The sequence below is a fragment of the Hyla sarda genome, chromosome 11, assembly GCF_029499605.1.
Source record: "Hyla sarda isolate aHylSar1 chromosome 11, aHylSar1.hap1, whole genome shotgun sequence".
In the NCBI taxonomy this organism is placed as follows: domain Eukaryota; kingdom Metazoa; phylum Chordata; class Amphibia; order Anura; family Hylidae; genus Hyla; species Hyla sarda.
This window is the reverse complement of record NC_079199.1, coordinates 25,397,788-25,421,410: the sequence shown is the minus strand read 5'-3', so window position 1 is coordinate 25,421,410 and position 23,623 is coordinate 25,397,788. Positions and strand designations below refer to the sequence as shown.

At 43.3% G+C, this 23,623-nt stretch overlaps 2 protein-coding genes across 6 annotated transcripts in view; one reads left to right on the top strand and one right to left on the bottom strand.

Annotated features, from left to right (window-relative positions):
* Nucleotides 1–23,623, top strand: part of HEATR4 (HEAT repeat containing 4) — a 58,878-nt gene that overhangs the window by 4,798 nt on the left and 30,457 nt on the right. The window contains exons 2-4 of one of the 3 annotated variants that reach the window (XM_056546474.1): nucleotides 883–973; nucleotides 20,186–20,397; nucleotides 21,841–22,705. In XM_056546474.1, coding sequence (XP_056402449.1) covers nucleotides 21,858–22,705 — 848 coding nt within the window. In that variant the 5' untranslated portion in view covers nucleotides 883–973; nucleotides 20,186–20,397; nucleotides 21,841–21,857. Of the gene's footprint in view, nucleotides 1–882; nucleotides 974–15,573; nucleotides 15,733–20,185; nucleotides 20,398–21,840; nucleotides 22,706–23,623 lie in introns of those variants that run through there. The other 2 variants (XM_056546473.1, XM_056546475.1) reach the window with 2 other exon arrangements.
* Nucleotides 971–23,623, bottom strand: part of LOC130295610 (acyl-coenzyme A thioesterase 1-like) — a 28,538-nt gene continuing 5,885 nt past the window's right edge. The window contains exons 1-3 of one of the 3 annotated variants that reach the window (XM_056546481.1): nucleotides 15,221–16,116; nucleotides 4,228–4,430; nucleotides 971–3,362 (exon numbers count right to left, since the gene is read on the bottom strand). In XM_056546481.1, coding sequence (XP_056402456.1) covers nucleotides 2,760–3,362; nucleotides 4,228–4,430; nucleotides 15,221–15,731 — 1,317 coding nt within the window. In that variant the 5' untranslated portion in view covers nucleotides 15,732–16,116 and the 3' untranslated portion in view covers nucleotides 971–2,759. Of the gene's footprint in view, nucleotides 3,363–4,227; nucleotides 4,431–9,524; nucleotides 9,689–15,220; nucleotides 16,117–23,623 lie in introns of those variants that run through there. The other 2 variants (XM_056546484.1, XM_056546482.1) reach the window with 2 other exon arrangements.

The window sequence follows — 23,623 nt, the reverse complement described above, 5'->3', positions numbered from 1 at the left end:
CATAGGTATACCTCAACTATGAGAGACAGAATGAGAAAAAAATCCATAAAATCACATTGGCCCTCATTTACTATTGCAAATCCGACATGTTTTGTTGGGTTGTGCGCCAGAAATTCTGTCTGTGCCAGAATTGAAAAAACCCTGACTAATTCTCCATTTTTCTAAAATCCGAAAAAGGAGCGTGGCCGCTGGGGAAACGGGGTGTGGTCTCCGAAAAGGGGCGTGTTACCAACATTTTCACAAAAACTCAACATATTTCTTAAGGTTTCCACATAAAGTGTGGTGGATTTGAGCTGAGGAAAACCCTACAGATCAGAGCATGTGTAAAAGAAGCAAAGTGTAGGGAAACCTTAGTAAATACCGTGAAAAATAAATTGTAGGGAATTAAAACCCACAAAGAAACCTACACAACACTCTTAGTAAATAAGGGCCATTGTCTGATTTTTAAAGAATTTATTTGCAAATTATGGTGGAAAATAAGTATTTGGTCAATAACAAAAGTTCATCTTGCTTGATTGTAGGTGACCAAATACTTATTTTCCACCATAATTTGCAAATAAATTATTTAAAAATCAATGTGATTTTATGTTTTTTTTTTTTTTTCATTATGTCTCTCATAGTTGAGGTATACCTATGATAAAAATGGCAGACCTCTCTCATCTTTTTAAGTGGAAGAACTTGCACAATTGGTGGCTGACTAAATACTTTTTTGCCCCACTGTATACAGAAGTTTTTCCCGCAGAGTGAACCAACATTAATTTGCCTACTGAGCCCAAAATGTGGAGGTCTGCCAAACCTTTTAACTGTAGGATATCTGCAGCCATGAAATACAACCACGGATTGGGAATGGCTAAACCTATAATTCTCCTTACCCCTCTGTAGAGCTTTTAGATGGACTCAAGCAGGATGTCTATCCCAAAGAAGTTCACAAAAGAGAAGTAATCCTATGAAAATATTGGACTAAAATACACAGGTATGAAGAAAATACAAAAAATGTAAGGCATCAAAATAATTTTAATAAGATTGGACCAGCCTATCAGGGACAGCGGGAGTTTTCTCCAAGTCCTAACTTTCTTAGAAACTGTTTAATAATGGGACCTTATTTAATCTAAATATCTATGCGCCCCTTCAGTCATCTCTACCTCAAAATATTGAAACTAGGAGAAAACCGGGAGACCCAATGTGGAGATTCCCAGCAGAAAAGGCAGCAGGGTCTAAGAAAGAGGACAGATTTATGCCAAATAATAAGTAGGCCTGAGTACCTACCGAAGTCCTCCATGAGCTGCATAAAAAGAAGGCAGCAACATCACCCATAAACAGGAGGATGTCCTCAGCATAAAGAGCAATATGCTCCTCTACCTGACTATAACTAAACTGATAGTCAGAAGGAACAGCTCAGGGACAAAAAGGAAAAGGGGCAGCCTTACCGGGTTGCCTTTTCTAGTGGACAACAGTCAGAAAGCAGTCCATTTAGAGGGATTTTTGCCCTGGAATTAGCATAAAGTTGCATCCCAAGAAATTTAAATTTGACCAAAACTCACCCGCCTTAGGACACACCATAGGTAGTGGGCGTTTCCTGGAATAAAGCTAGTTTAGTTGCTGTGCATCATGGACAGTATAACCTGAAGTAAACAAATGGCTTGGACCTTAGCAAGGAGTTTAATTTCTGCAATTGGCCTTGACCGTGCCGACTACAAATCTTTATCAGGTTTAGGTATGAAGACTATAATCACCTCCGACATAGAGCGCGAAAGTCTACCCCCCTCCTGTGCTGCATTACAGACCTCATGTAAAGGAGCCCATAAAAACTCCTCGTATGCCTGAAAAAAGAACTCATAGGGGAGCCCATCCACTCCAAGGGATTATTTTTTAGGGAAAGCATTAAGAGCTGCTTTTTAAATCTTTTCACCGACAGGGAATGTCCTAATAAGTCGTGAGGTTTAGGGAATAGTTGAGGAACAGCAACAGAGGAAAGATAGCAACTCGAATGGCAGTACCTCTTTCCCTAATAAGATACAAGGAACTCCAAAAGGGCAGTATAGTCTGATTTTACCTACCTCCATCAGTACGTAAGGTAGTTATAAACAAGGAGCCCTGCTGTATCCTAGCAACCTGAGCTAAGAGACGACCTGTCCTCTCCCAACTCTCAAAGTACTTTTGCTGTTTCACAGGACCTTTTATTGTCCACCTGAAGCTCCAAATGTTTTTATATAGAGAGATTGTGCCTCAACCCATTTCCTATTTGTGACTTCAGATAGGTTATGTATAAACTCCCTCTTGGTTTGCACCAACCTCCCGTGTATAGCCAGCCGGATCGCTTTATTTTTTGCCTTATGAGTAGAAATCTCCCAGATGAGCAGATTCTTGACATCCCATACAATCCCTGCAGATTCTGTAATACAATTAATCTCATAAAAAGAAGAAAGGTCAGTAGGCACGGTTCTGGCAGTATGGATCACCTAAAGCCAAATAGGATGTCATTTCTATAGTGAACTGAACATACCAAAACTATTGGCCAAGGTAAGGACCACCATAAGAGGGGAGTGGTCAAAAAGACCACAAGGTCTTGGAAAGTAAGAGACGATTCTCCCACTGCGAAGTCTATCCACCTTAGTTTTCAGTTGCAGAAAATTGTGCAACACAGTTGTCACGTTTTTAGTCACCCTTAGAGGGGTACTGCAGTGGAAAACACAAATTTTTTTTTATATCAATTCTTTTCCATTGGAGTACCTCTTTTAGTCTTTCGTAGCAAAATATGCTCACAGTTTACTCTCCAGGACATGTTTTTGGTTAAGATGTTTGTGGAAGAATGCCTGAATTCTTTGCCATGAGTCCACTTGTGCCAGTGCATGAGCCTTCGGTTCCCCTCCCCAAACCACAGGGAAACCAACAAGCACATGCATAGATATTTGACACAAGGGGAAATATGGCGGCTCAATGTAATGGCCAGCTTTAGGATAATACACAACTTCTGGCTTTTCTTTCCCTTCGGCTTCCAGAAGCTGGCATGCTGTTTGGGCATGGAAGTCACTTTTCCAATTCCGGTCATCCTCGCCCACAATAAACAGAAACTTGCAGTCGGCTTTTCCAACAGGTATAAGGCTCTTGCGGTTAGCTTCTTCTAAAGGATTATAAAATACATCCCTGATATCACAGACTCCAGGTTGTGGGTATTTCACCTTATTAACATCATAGCCAATAGGAAGCAGAGTATTGTCCTTATAGTGAAGGTCAGCTACAGAATTAGCCACTGAGCCATTTACAACAGCCGTCGCAGTGATGCCTTTAAGGAAAGAGGCCATAGACAGGACTAAGTCTCCCCCTTTAGAATGGCCAAACAGACCTATTCCTGGACCCTTCACCTGAACAAGAGAAAATAGGAAAATAATTGTTTGTATCCTTTAATATAAACACTTAATATTTCAAATACCTAGAGAAAAACCATCTCTTCTTAGCATTGTAAGCTATGAAGTCTAATATGAGATGCTTAAAGGGGTACTCCACTTCCCCAGGGTTTGGAACATTTAGTTCCGAATGCTGGGTTCAGGGGTCGTGATGTCACGACCACTCCCCCTCAATGCACGTCTATGGGAGGGGGCGTGGTGACCTCCACACCCCCTCTTTTAGACTTACATTGAGGGGGCGTGGTGTGACATCACAAGGGTTGTGGCCGTGACATCACGACCCCGACAGTCCGCAATAAATGTTTCGAATGCTGGGGCAGTGGAGTACTCCTTTAAGTCTGGTTCTCAGGTATCTTCGCTGTTTCCATATAAATGAATGGAGTGCTTGTCCTCTGCAAGTTGGGGACCCATTGTAAAATTGCAGGGGGTCCCAGCAGTTGGACTCCCCACAATAAGACACTTATCCCCTAAGTTATATCATGGACCTGGGAAGGAATTTTTTTATCCCCGCTGTAGGGCAACTACAAGGGTTTTTTGCCTCTCTCTGGATCAACACAGTAGGGACACAATAGGGATATCGGTTGAAGTTGATAGATTCTGATCTTTTTTGAACCTTATGAACAATGGGGTCAATTTATTAAAACTTATGCAGAGGAAAAGTTTTCAGACAGCTTCTTTCATTTTTAAAAGGGCCTCTCAAAAAGGAAAGAAGCATGTGATTGGTTGCTATGGGCAACTGGTAAACTTTCCCTCTACGCAGGTTTTGATTAATTTCCCCCATATATAACTATGTGAAGGATACTACTGATATACTAACACCCACCTGAGGATGCTGCAGCATATAGTTCACTGCTTCTTCAAAGTATTCCAGACGAAACTCCTTCATTTTTTTAGGTAGATCTTCATAGTTATAGTAAGCTAATGCCAGCGTGGCAAAGCCTCTACTGGCCAACAGGCTTGCCTTGTATTCGAGGAGGCCTCCGCCTGTACCTGAAACCTCAATAATTCCTGGAAATGGACCGGGACCTATGAATATAAAATTGTAACAACTCAAATCTCTGCTTCAACTCCATATGGCAAAGCTAATGAGGGACATTAAAGTTTAAAGGGGTACTCCGGTGAAAATTATTATTTTTTTTTTTTTAAATCAACTGGTGCCAGAAAGTTAAACAGATTTGTAAATTACTTCTATTAAAAAAAAAAAAATCTTAATCCTTCCTGTACTTATTAGCTGCTGAATACTACAGTGGAAATTATTTTCTTTTTGAAACACAGAGCTGTCTGCTGACATCACGAGCACAGTGCTCTCTGCTGACATCTCTGTCAATTTTAGGAACTGTCCAGAGTAGGAGAAAATCCCCATCGCAAACATATGCTGCTCTGGACAGTTCCTAAAATGGACAGAGATGTCAGCAGAGAGCACTGTGCTCGTGATGTCAGCAGACAGCTCTGTGTTTCAAAAAGAAAAGAATTTCCGCTGTAGTATTCAGCAGCTAATAAGTACAGGAAGGATTAAGATTTTTTAATAGAAGTAATTTACAAATCTGTTTAACTTTCTGGCACCAGTTGATTTAAAAAAAATAAAAAAAAAAATTTCACCGGAGTACCCCTTTAACCTGTTGGGGACGAAGGGCGTATGCATACGCCCTTGCGCCCTGGTACTTAAGGACGAAGGGCGTATCCATACGCCCGTGGGAATTTCGGTCCCCGCCGCGTGCCGGGCGGGGATCGGACCGGGGTGACTGCTGATATCGATGCACATGCCCCAGGGGGGTCACCAGACCCCCCATGTCGGCAATCGGCGCAAATCGCAAGTGAATTCACACTTGCGATTTGCTCCGATTACGGGTCTATGGTGACCCGGAATATGAGGGGATCGCGGTTGTCTAAGACACCTACGATCCCCCTGAAGGGATAAGAGTGAGGTGGTAGAGGTGCCACCCCTCCTATCCCTGCTATTGGTGGTCTAGACGCGACCACCAATAGCAGATCGGGGGGGTTAACTTTTGTTTTCCCAGTCCTGCCCACACACAATAGGCGGGGCAGAACGGGGAACCGAAGGAGACCGGTGTGAGGGAGGAGCGGTTCGGTTTTTGCATGGGTTCGGAAATCTCATCTCACATGGCTTAATCATCTCCTGCAGATGTGCGATCTCGGGCTCAGCGAAAGGGCTGAGGGGAGGAGCGGTTCGGTTTTTGCATGGGTTCGGAAATCTCACCTCACACTGGCGCCGAAGATCCACTTACCCGTCCGGAGGCAGCGGGCGACGGTGATCGGCGGGCGGCGACGTTGTGCGGCAGAAGGGGACTGCTCCCTGGATCCTACGGAAGCCGGTAAGTTGCCTAGCAACATCTGAAGGGCTACAGTGGTCTCTAACCTGTAGCCCTCCAGATCTAGCAAAACTACAACTCCTAGCATGCACAAACAGCTCTTTGCTGTCTGGGTATGCTGGGATTTGTAGTTTTGAAACATCTGGAGGGTCACAGTTTGGAAATCACTGTGCAGTGGTCTATTAACTGTAGCCCTCCAGATGTTGCAAAACTGCAAATCCCAGCATGCCCAAACAGCAAACAGCTGTCTCGGCATGCTGGGAGTTGTAGTTGCGTACCTCCAGCTGTTGCATACTTCATCTCCCAGCATGCCCTTCGGTGATCATTACATGCTGGGAGTTGTAGTTTTGCAACAGCTGGAGGCACACTGGTTGGAAAATATTGAGTTAGGTAACAGAACCTAACTGAAGGTTTTCCAACCAGTGTGCCTCCAGCTTTTGCAAAAGTACAACTCCCAGCATGCACGGTCTGTCAGTACATGCTGGGAATTGTAGTTTTGCAACAGCTGGAGGCACACTGGTTGGAAAATACTGAGTTAGGTAACAGAACCTAACTGAAGGTTTTCCAACCAGTGTGCCTCCAGCTGTTGCAAAAGTACAACTCCTCAGTCAGTACATGCTGGGAGTTGTAGTTTTGAAACAGCTGGAGGTTTGCCCCCCCATGTGAACGTACAGGGTACATTCACACAGGCAGGTTTACAGTAAGTTTCCTCCTTCAAGTTTGGGCTGCGGCAAATTTTTCGCCGCAGTGCAAACTCCTAACGGGAAACTCACCGTAACACGCCAGTGCGAATGTACCCTAAAAACACTACACTACACGAACACATAATAAAGGGTAAAACACTACATATACACCCCCTTACACTGTCCCCCCACCCCAATAAAAATGAAAAACGTATTGTACGGCAGTGTTTCCAAAACGGAGCCTCCAGCTGTTGCAAAGCAACAACTCCGAACATTTCTGGACAGCCACTGACTGTCCAGGCATGCTGGGAATTTAGCAACAGCTGGAGGCACCCTGTTTGGGAATCACTGGCGTAGAATACCCCTATGTCCACCCCTATGCAATCCGTAATTTAGTCCTCAAATGCGCATGGCGCTCTTTCACTTCAGAGCCCTGTCGTATTTCAAGGAAACAGTTTAGGGCCACATATGGGGTATTTCCGTACTCGGGAGAAAATTGCACTACAAATTTTCGGGGGCTTTTTCTCCTTTTACCCCTTATGAAAAGGAAAAGTTGGGGGTTACACCAGCTTGTTAGTGTAAAAAAAAAAACATTTTACGCTAACATGCTGGTGTTGCCCTATATTTTTTGTTTTCACAAGCAGTAAAAGGAATAAAAAGACCCCCAAAATTTGTAACGCAATTTCTCCTGAGTACGGAAATACCCCATATGTGGGCGTAAAATGCTCTGCGGGCGCACAACAAGGCTCAGGAGTGAGAGCACACCATGTACATTTGAGGCCTAAATTGGTGATTTGCACAGGGGTGGCTGATTTTACAGCGGTTCTGACATAAACGCAAAAACATAAATACCCACATGTGACCCCATTTTGGAAACTACACCCCTCACGGAACATGATAAGGGGTATAGTGAGCCTTAACACCCCACAGGTGTTTGACGAATTTTCATTACATTTCGATGGGAAAATGAAAAAAAAAAGTTTTCACTAAAATGCTGGTGTTACCCTAAATTTTTCATTTTCACAAGGGAAAATGGGAAAAAAGCCCCCCAAAATTTGTAACCCCATTTCTTCTGAGTAAGAAAATGCCCCATGTGGATGTAAAGTGCTCTGCGGGCGAACTACAATGCTCAGAAGAAAAGGAGCGCCATTGGAATTTTGAAGAGAACATTTGTCCGGAATTGAAGGCCACGTGTGTTTACAAAGCCCCCATAGTGCCAGAACAATGGACCCCCCCACATGTGACCCCATTTTGGAAACTACACCCCTCATGTAATGTATTAAGGTGCGCTAAGATTTTTGGAACAGTGGTCCGTGAAAATGAAAAATTGTATTTTTCATTTGCACAGCCCACTGTTCCAAAGATCTGTCAAACGCCAGTGGGGTGTAAATACTCACTGCACTCCTTATTAAATTCTGTAAGGGGTGTAGTTTCCAAAATGGGGTCACATGTGGGGGGGTCCACTGTTCTGGCTCCACGGGGGACTTTGTAAACGCACATGGCCCCTGACTACCATTCCAAACTAATTCGCTTTCCAAAAGCTCAATGGCGCTCCTTCTCTTCTGAGCATTGTAGTGCGCCAACAGAGCATTTTATGTCCTAACATGGGGTATTTCCATACTCAGAAGAGATGGGGTTACAAATTTTGGGGGCATTTTCTCCAATTACCTTTTGTAAAAATGGTAAATTTGGGGAAAAACTGCACTTTAGTGAAAAAATTTTTTTCTCTCATTTACACATCCGATTTTAACGAAAAGTCGTCAAACACCTGTGGGGTGTTTAGGCTCACTGGACCCCTTGTTACATGCCTTGAGGGGTGTAGTTTCCAAAATGGTATGCCATGTGGGTTTTTCTGCTGTTCTGGCATCTTAGGGGTTTCCTAAATGCGACATGCCCTCCAAAAACAATTTCTGCAAAATTCACTCTCCAAAATCCCATTGTTGCTCCTTCCCTTCTGAGTCCTCTACTGCGCTCGCTGAACACTTGACATACACATATGATGAATTTCCTTAATCGAGAGAAATTGGGTTACAAATTTTGGGGGGCTTTTTCTCCTATTACCACTTGTAAAAATTCAAAAACTGGGTCTACAAGAACATACAAATTTTTTTGAATTTTCTCCTTCACTTTGCTGCTATTCCTGTGAAACACCTAAAGGGTTAACACACTTACTGAATGTCATTTTGAATACTTTGAGGGGTGCAGTTTTTATAATTGGGTCATTTGTGGGGTATTTCTAATTTGAAGGCCCTTCAAATCCACTTCAAAACTGAACTGGTCCCTGAAAAATTCTGATTTTGAAAATTTTGTGAAAAATTGGAAAATTGCTGCTGAACTTTGAAGCCCTCTGATGTCTTCCAAAAGTAAAAACATGTCAACTTTATAATGCAAATATAAAGTAGACATATTGTATATGTGAATCAATGTATAATTTATTTGGAATGTCTATTTTCCTTACAAGCACAGAGCTTCAAAGTTAGAAAAATGCAACATTTTTTTATTTTTCATCAAATTTTTGCATTTTTCACCAAGAAATGATGCAAGTACCGACGAAAATTTACCACTACCATAAAGTAGAATATATCACGAAAAAACAATCTCGGAATCCAATTTAGAAGTAAAAGCATTCCAGAGTTATTAATGCTTAAAGTGACAGTGGTCAGATTTGCAAAAAATGCTCCCATCCTTAGGGTCATAATGGGCTCCGTCCCCAATCCTTGCCTATACTCTTTGGGGCACACAGACACCATAGAGGAGGATCCACTATTCAGGACGCTAAGCAACATGTTCATAACCTTGTTGTACAGCTATAAGAAGAAACTCTCCCACCATAGTACCCACTATTGGTTTCAGTAGGTGCAGTGTAATGCAGCCTTTCTCCTGTAATGTCTGGGTAATCCCCTGGGTCCCTTTAGAAGGTGGTCTCCTAAACACAAGCCAATAGGTGCTGCTTCTCTGGCCACTGGCTGTTATTGTCCATGAAACATATATCTAAGCATACATTTCCGCTGCAGGAGACCGTAGTGTTACAAGCCTGTTTTTTTTCAAATAAATCACCATTAATGTAATGCCTAAATGTTCCAGGTCCGCCAGAGCTGGGGACTTACCTCTCTGTCGTCCATATAGCTTTAAAGGGGTACTCCAACCCTAGACATCTTATCCCCTCTAAAGCATAGGTGATAAGATGTCTGATCGAGGGGCTCCCGCTGCTGGGGACCCCCCGCGATCTCACTGCTGCACCCGGCGATCATTTAGAATGTCAGGTGCAGCTCGGGAGGCTCGTGACGTCACATCCACGCCCCCTCAATGCAAGTCTATGGGAGGGGGCGTGACAGCCATCGCGCCCCCTCCCATAGACTTGCATTGCGGGGGCGTGGCCGGGACGTTTTGAGCCTCCGCACGGCATCGCCAGTCATCCGGCACAGAGCGAAGTTTGCTCCGTGCAGCGGATGTCTAGGGTGCCAAGCCGAGATCGCGGGGGTCCTTTGGATAGGGGATAAGATGTCTAGGGGCAGAGTACCCATTTAAAGGGGTACTCTGGTGCTTACACATCTTATCCCCTATCCAAAGGATAGGGGACAAGATGCCTGATCACGGGAGTCCCGCCACTGGGGACGCCCGTGATCATGCACGCGGCACCCCGTTTGTAATCAGTGCCCGGAGCGTGTTCGCTCCGAGTCTGATTACGGTCGACTGCAGGGCCGGCGGCGTGTGACGTCACGCTCCGCCCCTCAATGCAAGCCGACGGGAGGGGGCGTGATAGCTATCACGCCCCCTCCCGTAGGCTTGCATTGAGGGGCGGAGCGTGACGTCACATGGGAGCGGAGGCGTGACGTCACACGCCGCCGGCCCTGCGGTCGACCGTAGTCAGACCCGGAGCGAACACGCTCCAGGGACTGATTACAAAAGGGGTGCCGCGTGCATGATAACGGGCGTCCCCAGCTGCGGGACTCCCGCGATCAGGCATCTTATCCCCTATCCTTTGGATAGGGGATAAGATGTGTAAGCAGCGGAGTACCCCTTTAAGGCTATGTTCACACTGCCAGTTGTCTACGGCAGTGTAAAGCCCGTCATTTTAGGATTCAGAAAAGCTGTAGAAAAAAATAGTGTTGCACCATCTTTTTCTCTGGCTTTTCCCCCCCGAAAATAATGGCGGCTACTGAATACAATGGGGTCCATTGAGACCCGTTATTTGCCTGTATGCTCCGGCAAAATTACGGCTGGCAAACAAAACAAAAAAAGGGAGTTTGACGGATGGATTTGCCGGAGCAGTGTGAAAGGGGCCTAAGGCTGTTTTTCTGGGAAACTGTCATTGGCATTTTTGAGCCAAGGCCAGAAGTATTGGGAAATATAAAGGAAGGACTTCGACTTCTCCTTCCTTCTGGACCCACTTCTTGCTTTGATTTAAAAAAACTGCAATGTTAGGGGTTCTCCAAGTTATCCAAAATTGTGAAAAAAAAAAAAGGAAACTCCCTCACCACTTCCAGAGCAGCCATTTGGGTTATTTACATGGCTGCAGCCATAAAGTGCCTTTAAACCTACATGACTAATGCGGCGGTATATGGCACAAGTCCCCCCTGTCCACTGATTGGCTGCAGCAGTAATGCGAGTATATGGGCGTGTTATGGCTGCAGCCATATAAACAAAGTCGGCAATGATGACCAATCGGTGATGGTGGATGCAGCAGGGGATTAAGATGTTGGGTATATCTGAATTTAATATTTTATTACACTTCTTAGCAGTGGCTACATTTGTAGAAAAGTCAGAAAAAAAGGGGTACGGAAGCCGAAATTAACTGATTGTGGGGGGTCCGACCACTAGGGCCCCCTGTGATCTCCAGGACGGGACCCCATCTCGCTTAGGCTGGGTTCACACTACGTGTTCTCCCATACGGGAGCGCATACGGCAGGGGGGAGCTAAAACCTTGCGCTCCCGTATACCTTCGTATGCGCTCCCGTATGTAATTAATTTCAATGAGCCGGACGGAGTGAAACATTCGGTCGGCTCATTTTTGCACTGTATGCGCTTTTACAACCGTGGTTGACCACAGTTTTAGGTCCGGGGAAAACCGCATACAGCGCAAAAATTAGCCGAACAAACGTTTCACTTCGTCCGGCTCATTGAAATGAATGACATACGAGAGCGCATGCCAAGGACTTGTCATGTCTCCCCGCTCTGTACAGGGGAAGATTTATCAAAACCTGTGCAGAGAAAAAGTTGTCCAGTCGCCCATAGCAACCAATCAGATCGCTACTTTCATTTTTCACAGGCCTTCCTAAAAATATAAGAAGCGATCTGATTGGTTGCTATGGGCAACTGGACAACTTTTTCTCTGCACAGGTTTTGATACATCTCCCCCTGTGTCTATGTGAGCAGGACGGTCCCATACACAGAATGTACATTCTACTGATCGGTCGCTGTAGGAACACTCAGACCTCGACAGATTAAAAATGTTGATGTCTATACGACATATGAAAGATATTTTTATTATAATGACAGGTACATTTGAACAGGGCAAATAGACAGTTGTTCCCAGGAGAGTTCTTCCAGGGATAGGCTTTTTGGCAGGGTGCCCATGTGTGTGCACAGTCACAGTACCCGGAGGTAAATAATGTATAAAGCCGGAAGCATTGGCGGTGGGGGCACCAGCTGATCTGCAATAACCCATTGTCACCTTTACACAATGTACACAGCCAGGCGACAGATTTACAGAGGTTTACATCAGAGCAGTGTTTCCCAAATAGTCTGCCTCCAGATGTTGCAAAACTACAACTTCCAGCATGCCCAGATAACCAAAGGCTGCAAAATTGCGGTTTTCTTTTCAATTTCCTCATGGAAATAATATTTTTTGGGTTTCATCATACATTTTATGGTATAATGAGTAATGTCATTACAAAGTTCAATTGGTTGTGCAAAAAACAAGCCCTCATATGGGTCTGTGGATGGAAATATAAAAGAGTTATGGCTCTTAGAAGGTAAGGAGGGAAAAAAAATGCAAAAAATGAAGCCGCCTGTGTCCTTAAAGGGGTACTCCGGTGGAAAACTTTTTTTTTTTAAATGAACTGATGCCAGAAAGTTAAATAGATTTGTATATTGCTTCTATTAAAAAATATTTACCCTTCCAGTACTTATTAGCAGCTGTATGCTAAAGAGGAAATTATTTTCTTTTTGAATTTCTTTTTTGTCTTGTCCACAGTGCTCTCTGCTGACACCTCATGCCCGTATCAGGAACTGTCCAGAGCAGGAGAAAATCCCCATTGCAAACCTATGCTGCTCTGGACAGTTCCTGACATGGACAGAAGTGTCGGCAGAGAGCAATGTGGACAAGACAAAAAAGAAATTCAAAAAGAAAAGAATTTCCTCTGTAACATACAGCTGCTAATAAGTACTGAAAGGATTAAGATTTTTTAAAGAGAAGTAATTGACAAATCAGGAAAAAAAAAGTGCAGGAGCCAGCAGTGTGATAAACTTCACCTTTATTCGTAATCCATGTAAAACTTGGACATTGGCATCTCAAAATACAAACGATAAAACCTCCTGGATAAGCAACATGACGCGTTTCAGGTCATGTGACCTTTCATCAGATGATGAATGATGCATCTGATGAAAGGTCACATGACCCGAAACGCCAATGTCGAAGTTTTACATGGATTAAATGTGAAGTTTATCACACCGCTGGCTCCTGCACTTTTTTTTCCTGAACTGGAGGTTTTCTTGCCGTGCGGAGGATCGGGTGAGCTGACAATCCTTGTTACTATAATTGACAAATCAGTTTAACTTTCTGGCACCAGTTCATAAAAAAAAAAAAAAAAAAAGTTTGCCGCCGAAGTACCCCTTTAAAGTAGTAGTCCAGTTTTGGAAAATGTAACCCCTATCCGAAGGATAGGGGATATGTATCTGGTCGGGGAGTCTGACCACTGGGAACCCTGTGATCTCCTGTCTGGTGCCCAGGCTCTCTCCATGCACAGAGCAGTATCAACCATTGCAAGAAGTGACACGCCCCCTCCATGCATCTCTATGGGAGAGCTGGAGATACACAAGTACAGCGCTTCAGCTCTCCATAGAGATGCATCAAGGGCACATGCTGACCACCGCGCCGTGAACGAGGAGAGACGGAGCACCATGCAGGAGACCACAAGTGTCCCAGCTGTCGGACCCCCGCAATCTAACGCTTATTCCCTATTATTTGGATAGGGGGCATATTTCCCTAAACTGGAGTACCCCTTTAAGGGCTAAATGGGCTATGTCTTTAAGGGGTTTCAACGAGTGTCAATCCATGAGATCTGTTCTCGTTTACAATGCGGCTCGGTAAGGCACTAACTCAAAGCCCATCCACCCCAATGCAAAAACTAGACGAACAATGGTGTCATTTATATTACTGGTCCCTCTTATGGGACAACAAGGCTTTTTAGGACTGGGACTGCCACCTGCATAATGTTACACCCTAGGCACAGCCTGTGAATGCCTCAAAAACATCACTTTCTGGTGAAGCCAAAAGGGACCGCACAGTCCTCTCATTCTATTAACCGGTTGCCATCTAAGGACAGGCCGGCTCGTCCTTAGACGGCAACCAGTGTATGGCGTGGGCTCCTGACTCGACCCTGTGCCATACCGGCCGGCCCCCAGCTGATTCTTGTAGCTGGGGGCTGGCGATCACCACAGGCGGCTATTAACCCTTTAGATCGCCGCTGTCAAAGCTAACAGCCGCGACTAAAGGGACATTTAACCAGTCCCTGGTGGTCTTCCTCTTAACCTCCCCAGAGCGATTGTGAGGGGGCCATCCACTTCTGAGGTAGCCATCGGTCTTACTTCTCTTCCTGTGCTGGCTGTGGCTTCTGTATTGATAGAGGCTGGCTGGTCCAGGCTTTATCAATCGAGCGCAGATCACACAGATCAATGTGGTTCTATGGAACTACATTGATCTGTATGTGGAATCTAATGATTCCTCCTAAAAGTCCCCAAAGGGATTAATAAAGTGTAAAAAGAAAAGTAAAATAAAAAAAGTTTATAACAACACACATTAACCCCTTCCATATTATAAGATTGAATCACCCCCCTTTTGCCAAATTCCATATAAAAATATGTAAACAAAATAAAAATAAACATAGGTGGTATCGCCGCGTGCGCAAATGTCCCAAATATAAAAATAAAACGTTAATTAAACCGCACGGTCAATGGCATTTATGTTAATATGTTAAAAACTTATGTTTAACATATGTTAAAAAATACCGAAGTCCAAATATTTGGTCACTTTGTATACCCTAAAAAAATTTTTTTTTATAAAAAGTGATCAAAAAGCCCCAACAAAACAAAAATAGTACCGGTAAAAACTTCAGATCATGGCGCAAAAAATGAGCCCCGTATACAGAAAAATGTAAAAGTTAATGGGGTCAGATGATGACAATTTTAAACGTACCAATTTCGGTGCATGTAGTTATAATTTTTTTACATAATAAAATAAAAGCTACATAAATTAGGTGTCCCTGTAACCGTATTGTCTACAGAATAAAGATAAGTTATAAAAGTTACAAAGCGGCTTTTTTTTTTTTTTTTTTTATGTTTCTGGTTTCGCCAGTAGATTTTGTGATAAAATAATTGAGGTCATTACAAAGTAAAATTGGTGGCGCAAAAAACAAGCCCTCATATGGGTCTGTAGGAACATTTAAAGCGTTATGATTTTTAGAAAGTGATGAGGAAAGAACGAAAGTGCAAATATGTAAAAATGTCCCGGTCCTTAAGGGGTTAACATATGTAGACATCGTTCACATTATACGGTTGGTGGTGGCTCTATGTGTGAACTCACCGGGCGGCAGGAAGAGGCTCCCCCGCACCCGTCCCTCCCGCACCGGCTCCCGGGTCACTCCTTCCCCCATGAAGCTCCTGTCCTGGGCGGCAGCAGCCAGCAGAGCCCCGGGCGGGCAGTGGGCCTGGTGCAGGGAGAAGCGCAGCTGGAAGGGGCTCCGCACGTCCTTCTTCAGCAGCCGCCTGAGGGGAGTCTGGGGCTCCAGGGACCACAGGGGCCCCTCCGGCTCCACTCCGGTGTAGCTGCCGCCTTCCAGGGCCGGGCTCCGGCTCAGCTCCAGCTCCCCGCCGCTGTCCGCCCGGTACAGAGCCACGGAGGTGAACAGTTCCCCGGCCTCATCGGTCAGAGCGGTGCGGAGACTGACGTCCTGCCCGGGGCTCAGACCGCGGACCTGGAGCTGCAGAGGCTCGTCATAGAGACAGCGGCCCGGGGACACCCGCAGAGACACCCCGGACATGGTGCGACCGGAGCGGGGGACAAAGAGCAGAGGTCTGCGGAGCAGGGAGAGCATGGTGCGGCCTGTGCAGTCATGTGGTTACATGTGACAAGTCACCTTCATATATGCAAAGGAGAAGTGCGGGAGTTGCACATAGCAAACAATTACATTTATTTTATTTAAATTATAATTAAAGAAGCCCTGTCATTGGTTGCTTCGGGCAATGACTCCACTGATTCTTTGCATAAACAAGATTTGATAACTTTCCTCCATGAACCATACACACTTATATAGAGTTAATAACCCCCTCCTTCCCTAGTGCCAATTCCCAAGTGCCAATCATTGGTAAGGGTGCCCCCAGGGCTCAAGTCAGGAAGGAACACATGGGAATGGAGGTCCTGCACATTTTCCACAGCAGTAACACTTAGGCTGGGTTCACACTACGTTTTGTCCCATATGGGACCGCATACGGCAGGGGGAGCTGAAAACTTGCGCTCCCGTATGTAATCCATTTCAGTGAGCTGACCGGAGTGAAACGCTGACTCCGGTCGGCTCATTTTTGCCCCGTATGCGGTTTTCCCACCACATCCCCGGTCAGCTCACTGAAATGGATTACATACGGGAGCGCAAGTTTTCAGCTCCCCCTGCCGTATGCGGTCCCGTATGGGACAAAATGTAGTGTGAACCCAGCCTAGCAGGGTTCCTGCAGGACCAGCCCTTGAGTAGAAATCTTGGGTAAGTCCCCACACTTATTTTTCCCAGAACTTGACCCCTGGGTGCCCCCATAGCATAGCCTGGAGTGCCCATCCAACACCCAATTTACATCATGTTTGGAGGCTCCGCCGCCAGTATTCAGAGGGGTACTTAGTGCCTCTTGCACCCCTTAATTTTTCAATGACACACAATATGGTCCATCCTCTCTACCCTAGTGTTTTCCAAACAGTGTGTCTCCAGCTGTTGCTAACATATATATATATATATATATATATATATATATATAATCAAGGTAAAAATTCCACAGCACTCCAGGATAGATGCAAAAAGTGATGGATTTATTAGCCTGACGGCATAGCCGTCAGGCTAATAAACCAATCACTTTTTGCATCTATCCTGGAGTGCTGCAGAATTTTTTTCCTTGATTTATCTACCTTTGACCCGTCACCTGGGAAAATAGACTGCTGGCACCCATCATCCAATTCTTGTTTTTGGTTGTGCTGCTCCATAGTTATTCTTTGGCTATATAAATATATATATATATATATATATTTGATTACATACAGTGCATATATAGAGGTATATACCAGCTGTACACAGATCTGTATACCATATAAGTGATTATATACAGGACCATATGGCAGTAGATATCAGCTGTACACAGGATCTGTATACCATATTAGTGATTATATACAGGACCATATGGCAGTAGATATCAGCTGTACACAGGATCTGTATACCATATAAGTGATTATATACAGGACCATATGGCAGTAGATATCAGCTGTACACAGGATCTGTATACCATATAGAAGGAGATTTATCAAGCTCTGTAGTAGATTTTTTTGCATAAAAAAGTAGCACGTACTTGCGCACGTACGACTTTTCTATACATGCTGCGACTTTTTGCTTATTCCAAAGCACGTTTCTGAAATCTGCTCACGTAGTAATTTTTTTTTTTACTTTGCAGTGGTCTTATATTTATCAAATGCGATAGTCGCTATTTATGAAGAAAAAAAAGTAGCATCTCCATTTAAAAGTCACATATGTATTCCAGGTCCAACCTGGCTTACAGAAAGTGCATACGTCTGCAGAAAAGGACATTAACACCCAACAACTGTTCTTGTTCTGCATCATGAAACAAAGGGTAAAACCAGTAATGAATCCCCCCCCCCCCCCCATAATCTCTTTACCATATACAGTAAGTGATTACAGTTATATCTATGGAATCACAATTACATCTTTTCTGATCAGCAGCGTCCTCTCTCCTTTTCTTCTCCATTCGGATCTGATCGCCATGACGATCTCTTAACCCCTTAAGGACGGACCCATTTTTTACCTTAAAGGGGTACTCTGCCCCTAGACATCTTATCCCCTATCCAAAGGATAGGGGATAAGATGTCAGATCGCCGCAGTCCCGCTGCTGGGGACCCCGGGGATCGCCGCTGCGGCACCGCGCTATCATTACTGTGCAGAGCGAGTTCGCTCTGCACGTAATGACGGGCAGTACAGGGGCCGGAGCATCGTTATGTCACGGCTCTGCCCCTCGTGACGTCACGGCACCCCCCCCCCTCAATACGAGTCTATGGGAGGGGGCGTGGCGGTCGTCACGCCCCTGCCATAGACTTGTATTAAGGGGGCGGGCCGTGATGTCACGAGGGGCGGAGCCACGACGTAACGATGCTCCAGCCCCTGTATCGCCCATCATTACGCACAGAGCGAACTCGCTCTGTGCAGTGATGACAGCGGGGTGCCGCAGCGGCGATCCAGGGGGTCCCCAGCAGCGGGACCCCGGCGATCTGACATCTTATCCGCTATCCTTTGGATAGGGGATAAGATGTCTAGGGGCGGAGTACCCCTTTAACCTTTAAGGACCAGGGGTTTTTCAACTTTCGTTTTTTCCTCCTTACCTTTTAAAAATCATAACCCTTTCAATTTTGCACCTAAAAACCATATCATGGCTTATTTTTTTGCACAACCAATTCTACTTTGTGAAGATGTCAGTCATTTTACCCAAAAATCTATGGCGAAACGGGAAAAAAATAATTGTACTACAAAATTGAAGAAAAAACGCCATTGTGTAAATTTTGGAGGTTTCCATTTCTACACAGTAGATTTTTCGGTAAAAATGACACTTTATCTTTATTCTGTAGGTCCATACGATTAAAATAATTCTGTCGTACTTCTGGAAAAAAACATTACATGCACGAAAATTAATACATTTAAAATTGTCCTTTTCTGACTCCTATAACTTTTTAAATATTTCGCGTACGGGCTGTATGAGGGCTCATATTTTGCGCCATGATAGAGCAGTAATGTGGGGCCCCGTTTGGGAGATCGCGGGAGTCCCAACGGTCGGACCCTCCGCGATCAGACACTTATCCCTTATCCTGTGGATAGGGGATAAGTTGTCTTTTGCTGCAGATGTCGCTTAATGATCCTGTACGTCCTGTCTTATAGGACGTACAGGGGTGTCCTTAAAGGGGTATTCCAGGATTTTTTTATTTGACTATTCTGCAGAGCTGTTAAGTTGGTGCAGTTCATTATAAAGTGTCTGTACCTGTGTTTGATGGATAGTCTTGCAATTCTTATGCGATCTTTGCCCCCATGTTTATTTATAACAGCATACAAAATGAGTGTGTACTCATGTTTTCCCAGATTGTAGTGCGGCCTGTCTGCTTCAATGGGTGGAGTGACCGCTGGGTGAAAGGGAGATCATTCTGCAAGGAATTGTAGTTTTGCAACAGCTGGAGGCACCCTGGTTAGAAATCACTGGTCTATTGCATGGAAAGGAGCACATGTGTGTTTCAGTGGGTAGGGTGGCTGATGTGTAGGAGAGAGAAAAGTGACCTCACAATTAATAACAAACATGGGACTTGTAGGTGGAGGGATGGAACTCCAAGAGGAAATAGCAAGCACAAATCCTTCGTAAGCATGTCCATTACTGTCTGCCAGGTAAGTACTAACATTATTTTATGGTGGATAACCCCTTAATCAACTGGAGCCAGAAAGGTATACAGATTTGTAAATTACTTCTATATAAAAATGTTAACCCTTCCAGTATTTATCAGCTGCTGTATGCTCCAGAGGAAGTTCTTTTCTGTCTGACCACAGTGCTCTCTGCTGACACCTCTGTCCATGTCAGGAACCAGATGTTTCAAAACTACAACTCTCGCTATGTTGACAGTCAAAAGCTGTATGAGCATGTTGGGAGTTGTAGCTTTGCAACATCTGGATGTCTACAGTCCACCTTTCTATGGGCTCACTTGCATAACAATGACTCTAACTAAATGATCCCTTACCATTGAACATTTATCTAGAGAGGGGAAAATTCAACACAAAGTATATTTAAATGGGCACTGTCATTAAAACTATTTTTTGCTATTGCAAAAAGTTTTATTTGTGTTTAAAAAAGTTACCACTAGGTGTCTCCCAACTTGTCCAGAGCACATTTCCCCCCCCCCATCTTTTGCACAGACTTTGGACTCCTGCTGGCCTGGCAGAAATCCAAAATCAGGAAATGCAGTCTGAAGTGCTGAGGGGGGGGGGGGTGCAGCCTTAGCCAATCATAGCTCATCTCACACTTAACTGCTCTGGGCTGTGTGTAGCAGAGTGAGGGAATAAGTTCTCTCCTGTATGGCTTCAGATGATGTCATGTCTGCTGGGGAACGCCCCCTTCCCAGTCTGTGAATCTGACTGAGCAGAAAATACAGAGCAATATCAAGGTAGAAAACTAAAAAAATAATAAAATTAAAGGGGAGGGGGGGGCAGGGAACTGGGAGGATTATAAATTTTAACAAGATCCTGACAGATAGATCTACAGCTTTCTTATTGTTCGCCACGGCCATGGAAGGAATATAAAGTATTTGAAGTAGAAGGACAATGCAGACAGGACAGACATTCTTGGAGACGTTGCCTGGCACCGCAGTAAACAACACTGATCTAGCTGTCACATTGCCGGAGCTGAGTGAGAAAACCGGATTGTGATCTCACCTTTAGAGAGTGAAGTCTTGTCTTACTTTTCCAGGTAAATTTATTTAATCTTTACACTATTTTCTTTAGAGAGTGTATGTTGTGTAGCATCAAAAATGAAGCTTGTAGAGTATTTTTAAAATAACATTAAAGACAATCATCTGACCTTGTAACGTAAAGGATCTTTAAGGCTACGTTCACACCGAGTAAAATGTGCAGAATGTCCGCCCGGGCAGACACTCCGCACATTTGCATGTTCCGGCGGAACACTCGGAAATGCGCCGTCTCCGTAGACTGCAATGTAGTTCATAAGCAATAAACCGGTTCATTGTTTCTGCAGACGCCAAAAATTGGGATTTCCACAGCAGAAACATCTGGTGTGGAAATATTGCCATGTGCATGGTGCAGCAAAAATCGTATTTAAATCAATGGGACTTTCCGAGCGGAATCTTTCCGTGGACTTCTGCTCGTGTGAACATGGCCTTAGGATCCTTCTACACGAGCCAACAGGCTGCAGATGACGAGCGCTGATCGGCGCCCATTCAGTCTTCCCCTACGGCAATGTTTCCCAACCAGGGTGCTTCCAGCAGTTGCAAATCTACAACTCCCAGCATGCCCGGACAGCCAACGGCTGTCCGGGCATGCTGGGAGTTGCAGATTTGCAATAGCTGGAGGCACCCTGCTTGGGAAGCACTGATCTCAGTGATCGGCGCCCATTCCTGGATGTAGCCCATTTATTTCATTTTTGTTGGCCGCAATTCACCCATTCACACAGGGTGATGTGCGGCCGATACCGATAATCTCGATGGCTGCACAACAAATCCAGTTACTCAACGAACGTTTTTTTTTTTGTGAAAACAACATCACTTTTGTCTTGCATAGCAGCTCAGCTCTATTCAAGTGAATAAAGTAGTCCCATTCTCCTGGTAAGTGGACACAAAGAACAACCTAAAAGTCGCTACATCATAAACTGCATAAAACCTTTTTTATTTATTTATTTTTATTTATTTTTTATTTTATTTTATTTTTCGATTTTTTTATTTATTATTTTATTGTTTTATGTTTATTTTTTATATATTTTATATATATATATATATATATATATATATATATATATATCTTATTAATTTTTTATTTTATTTTATTTTTTTATTTTATTTATTTATTATTTTATTTTATTATTATTTATTATAATTTTTATTTATTATTTTATTGTTTTATGTTTATTTATTTTTATTATATATATATATATATATATATATATCTTATTAATTTTTTATTTTATTAAATTTTTTTAGTTTATTTATTTTTTTATTTATTTTTAAATTATTTTATTTTATTATTATTTTTTTTATATATTTTTTATTTTATTGTTTTATGTTTATTTATTTTTTATTTATTTTATATATATATATATATATATATATATATATCTTATTAATTTTTTATTTTATACAAATTTTTTTAGTTTATTTATTTATTTATTTATTTATTAAAGGATACATAATACGTGTGATGGAACTTCCAACACTTTACTACGAAAAGAATGTATTCTGTCCAGAACCACTGCAAAAAAAAGGCAAATTCAAGATACCGGCTCATAACATCTCATCCCCTGTGACTGAATTTCACCCATCAAGTCAGCGTTCTTTAAGATGTCAGGAAATATATATTCAGAATGTAGCAGGTGGCCTTCATTTCTCTAAAGAGGTGATAAAGGATAGAGGGCTGGCGAGTCTGTCTTACCAAGAGTGGGACTCAAAAGATGTGTACAATGCCTCAAATGTTATTCAACAAAAGAGAATAAGAACTCTCTCAAAAATACGACCAAAGCAGCACAAACTAATCCCAACAAATCACCACGTTGGTCATGTCGAAACACCTGGCCCATTCAAAAAACTAAAAGCAAAAAGTTGCATAGGCTTCGAAAGTAGTCTATGGAGGAAACATGAAGAGGATGAACAAAGACAAGGTAGCCTGTCCCATTTAACTGTGGAGAACCGGAAGCCGAAAACTTTTTTAACAGAGGAAGCCACAATATTGACTCATAGAATGAAGGTGCCACATGAAGAGACCCGTTCAGCGTCACATACCATGCCTGACGACTACACGGAGGTTCTGCTGAAGAAGCTGACAAAACCTACAGCTCAGCGGATTGTGGGTCACCATATAGAAAGCAAGGGTGCCAAGGAAAGGCTCTCCAAATCCTACGGCTTGACTAAGTCCACCGAGCTCATAAATGATGATCACATGACTGAAGAAGACTTGACAACCTTCAAAGAGCTACAAACGTATAAACCAAAGGAGCGCAAAGATATCACGGAAGAGCATAAACCTGAGACACTTCTTCCAGTCTTCTACAAGTAAGATGGTAGACATGGTACCTCAGTATTCGAGATCAAGATCAATAATCTCTTAAAGGGGTACTCCGGTGGAAAACTTTTTTTTTTTTATTCAACTGGTGCCAGAAAGTTAAACAGATTTGTAAATGTCTTCTATTAAAAAATCTTAATTCTTCCAGTACTTATTAGCTGCTGAATACTACAGAGGAAATTATTTTCTTTTTGGAACACAATGCTCTCTGCTGAAATCACGAGCACAGTGCTCTCTGCTGACATCTCTGTCCATTTTAAGAACTTCTCCAGAGTAGGAGAAAATCCCCATAGAAAACATAGGCTGCTCTGGACAGTTCCTAAAATGGAAAAGAGATGTCAGCAGAGAGCACTGTGGTCATGATGTCAGCAGAGAGCACTGTGTTCCGTAAAGAAAATAATTTCCTCTGTAGTATACAGGATTAAGTACTGGAAGGATTAAGATTTTCTAACAGTAGTAATTTACAAATCTGTTTAACTTTCTGGCTGGCACCAGTTGATATAAAAAAAAAATATAAAATAAAGTTTTCAACTGGCTCCAGAAAGTTAAACAGATTTGTAAATTACTTCTATTAAAAAAAATCTTAATCCTTCCAATAATTATCAGCTGCTGAAATTGAGTTGTTCTTTTCTGTCTGGCAATAGTGCTCTCTGCTGACATCTCTGTCTGTCTCAGGAACTGCACAGAGTAGGAGAGGTTTGCTATGGGGATTTGCTTCTACTCTGGACAGTTCCCGAGACAGGTGTCATCAGAGAGCAGAGAGACAGAAAAGAACAACTCAACTTCAGCTGCTCATGAGTACCGAAAGGATTAAGATTTTTTTAACTTTCTGGAGCCAGTTGATATATAAAAAAAAGTTTTTTCCTGGATAACCCCTTTAAATGGTATCTGTCATTAGTTATAAAAAT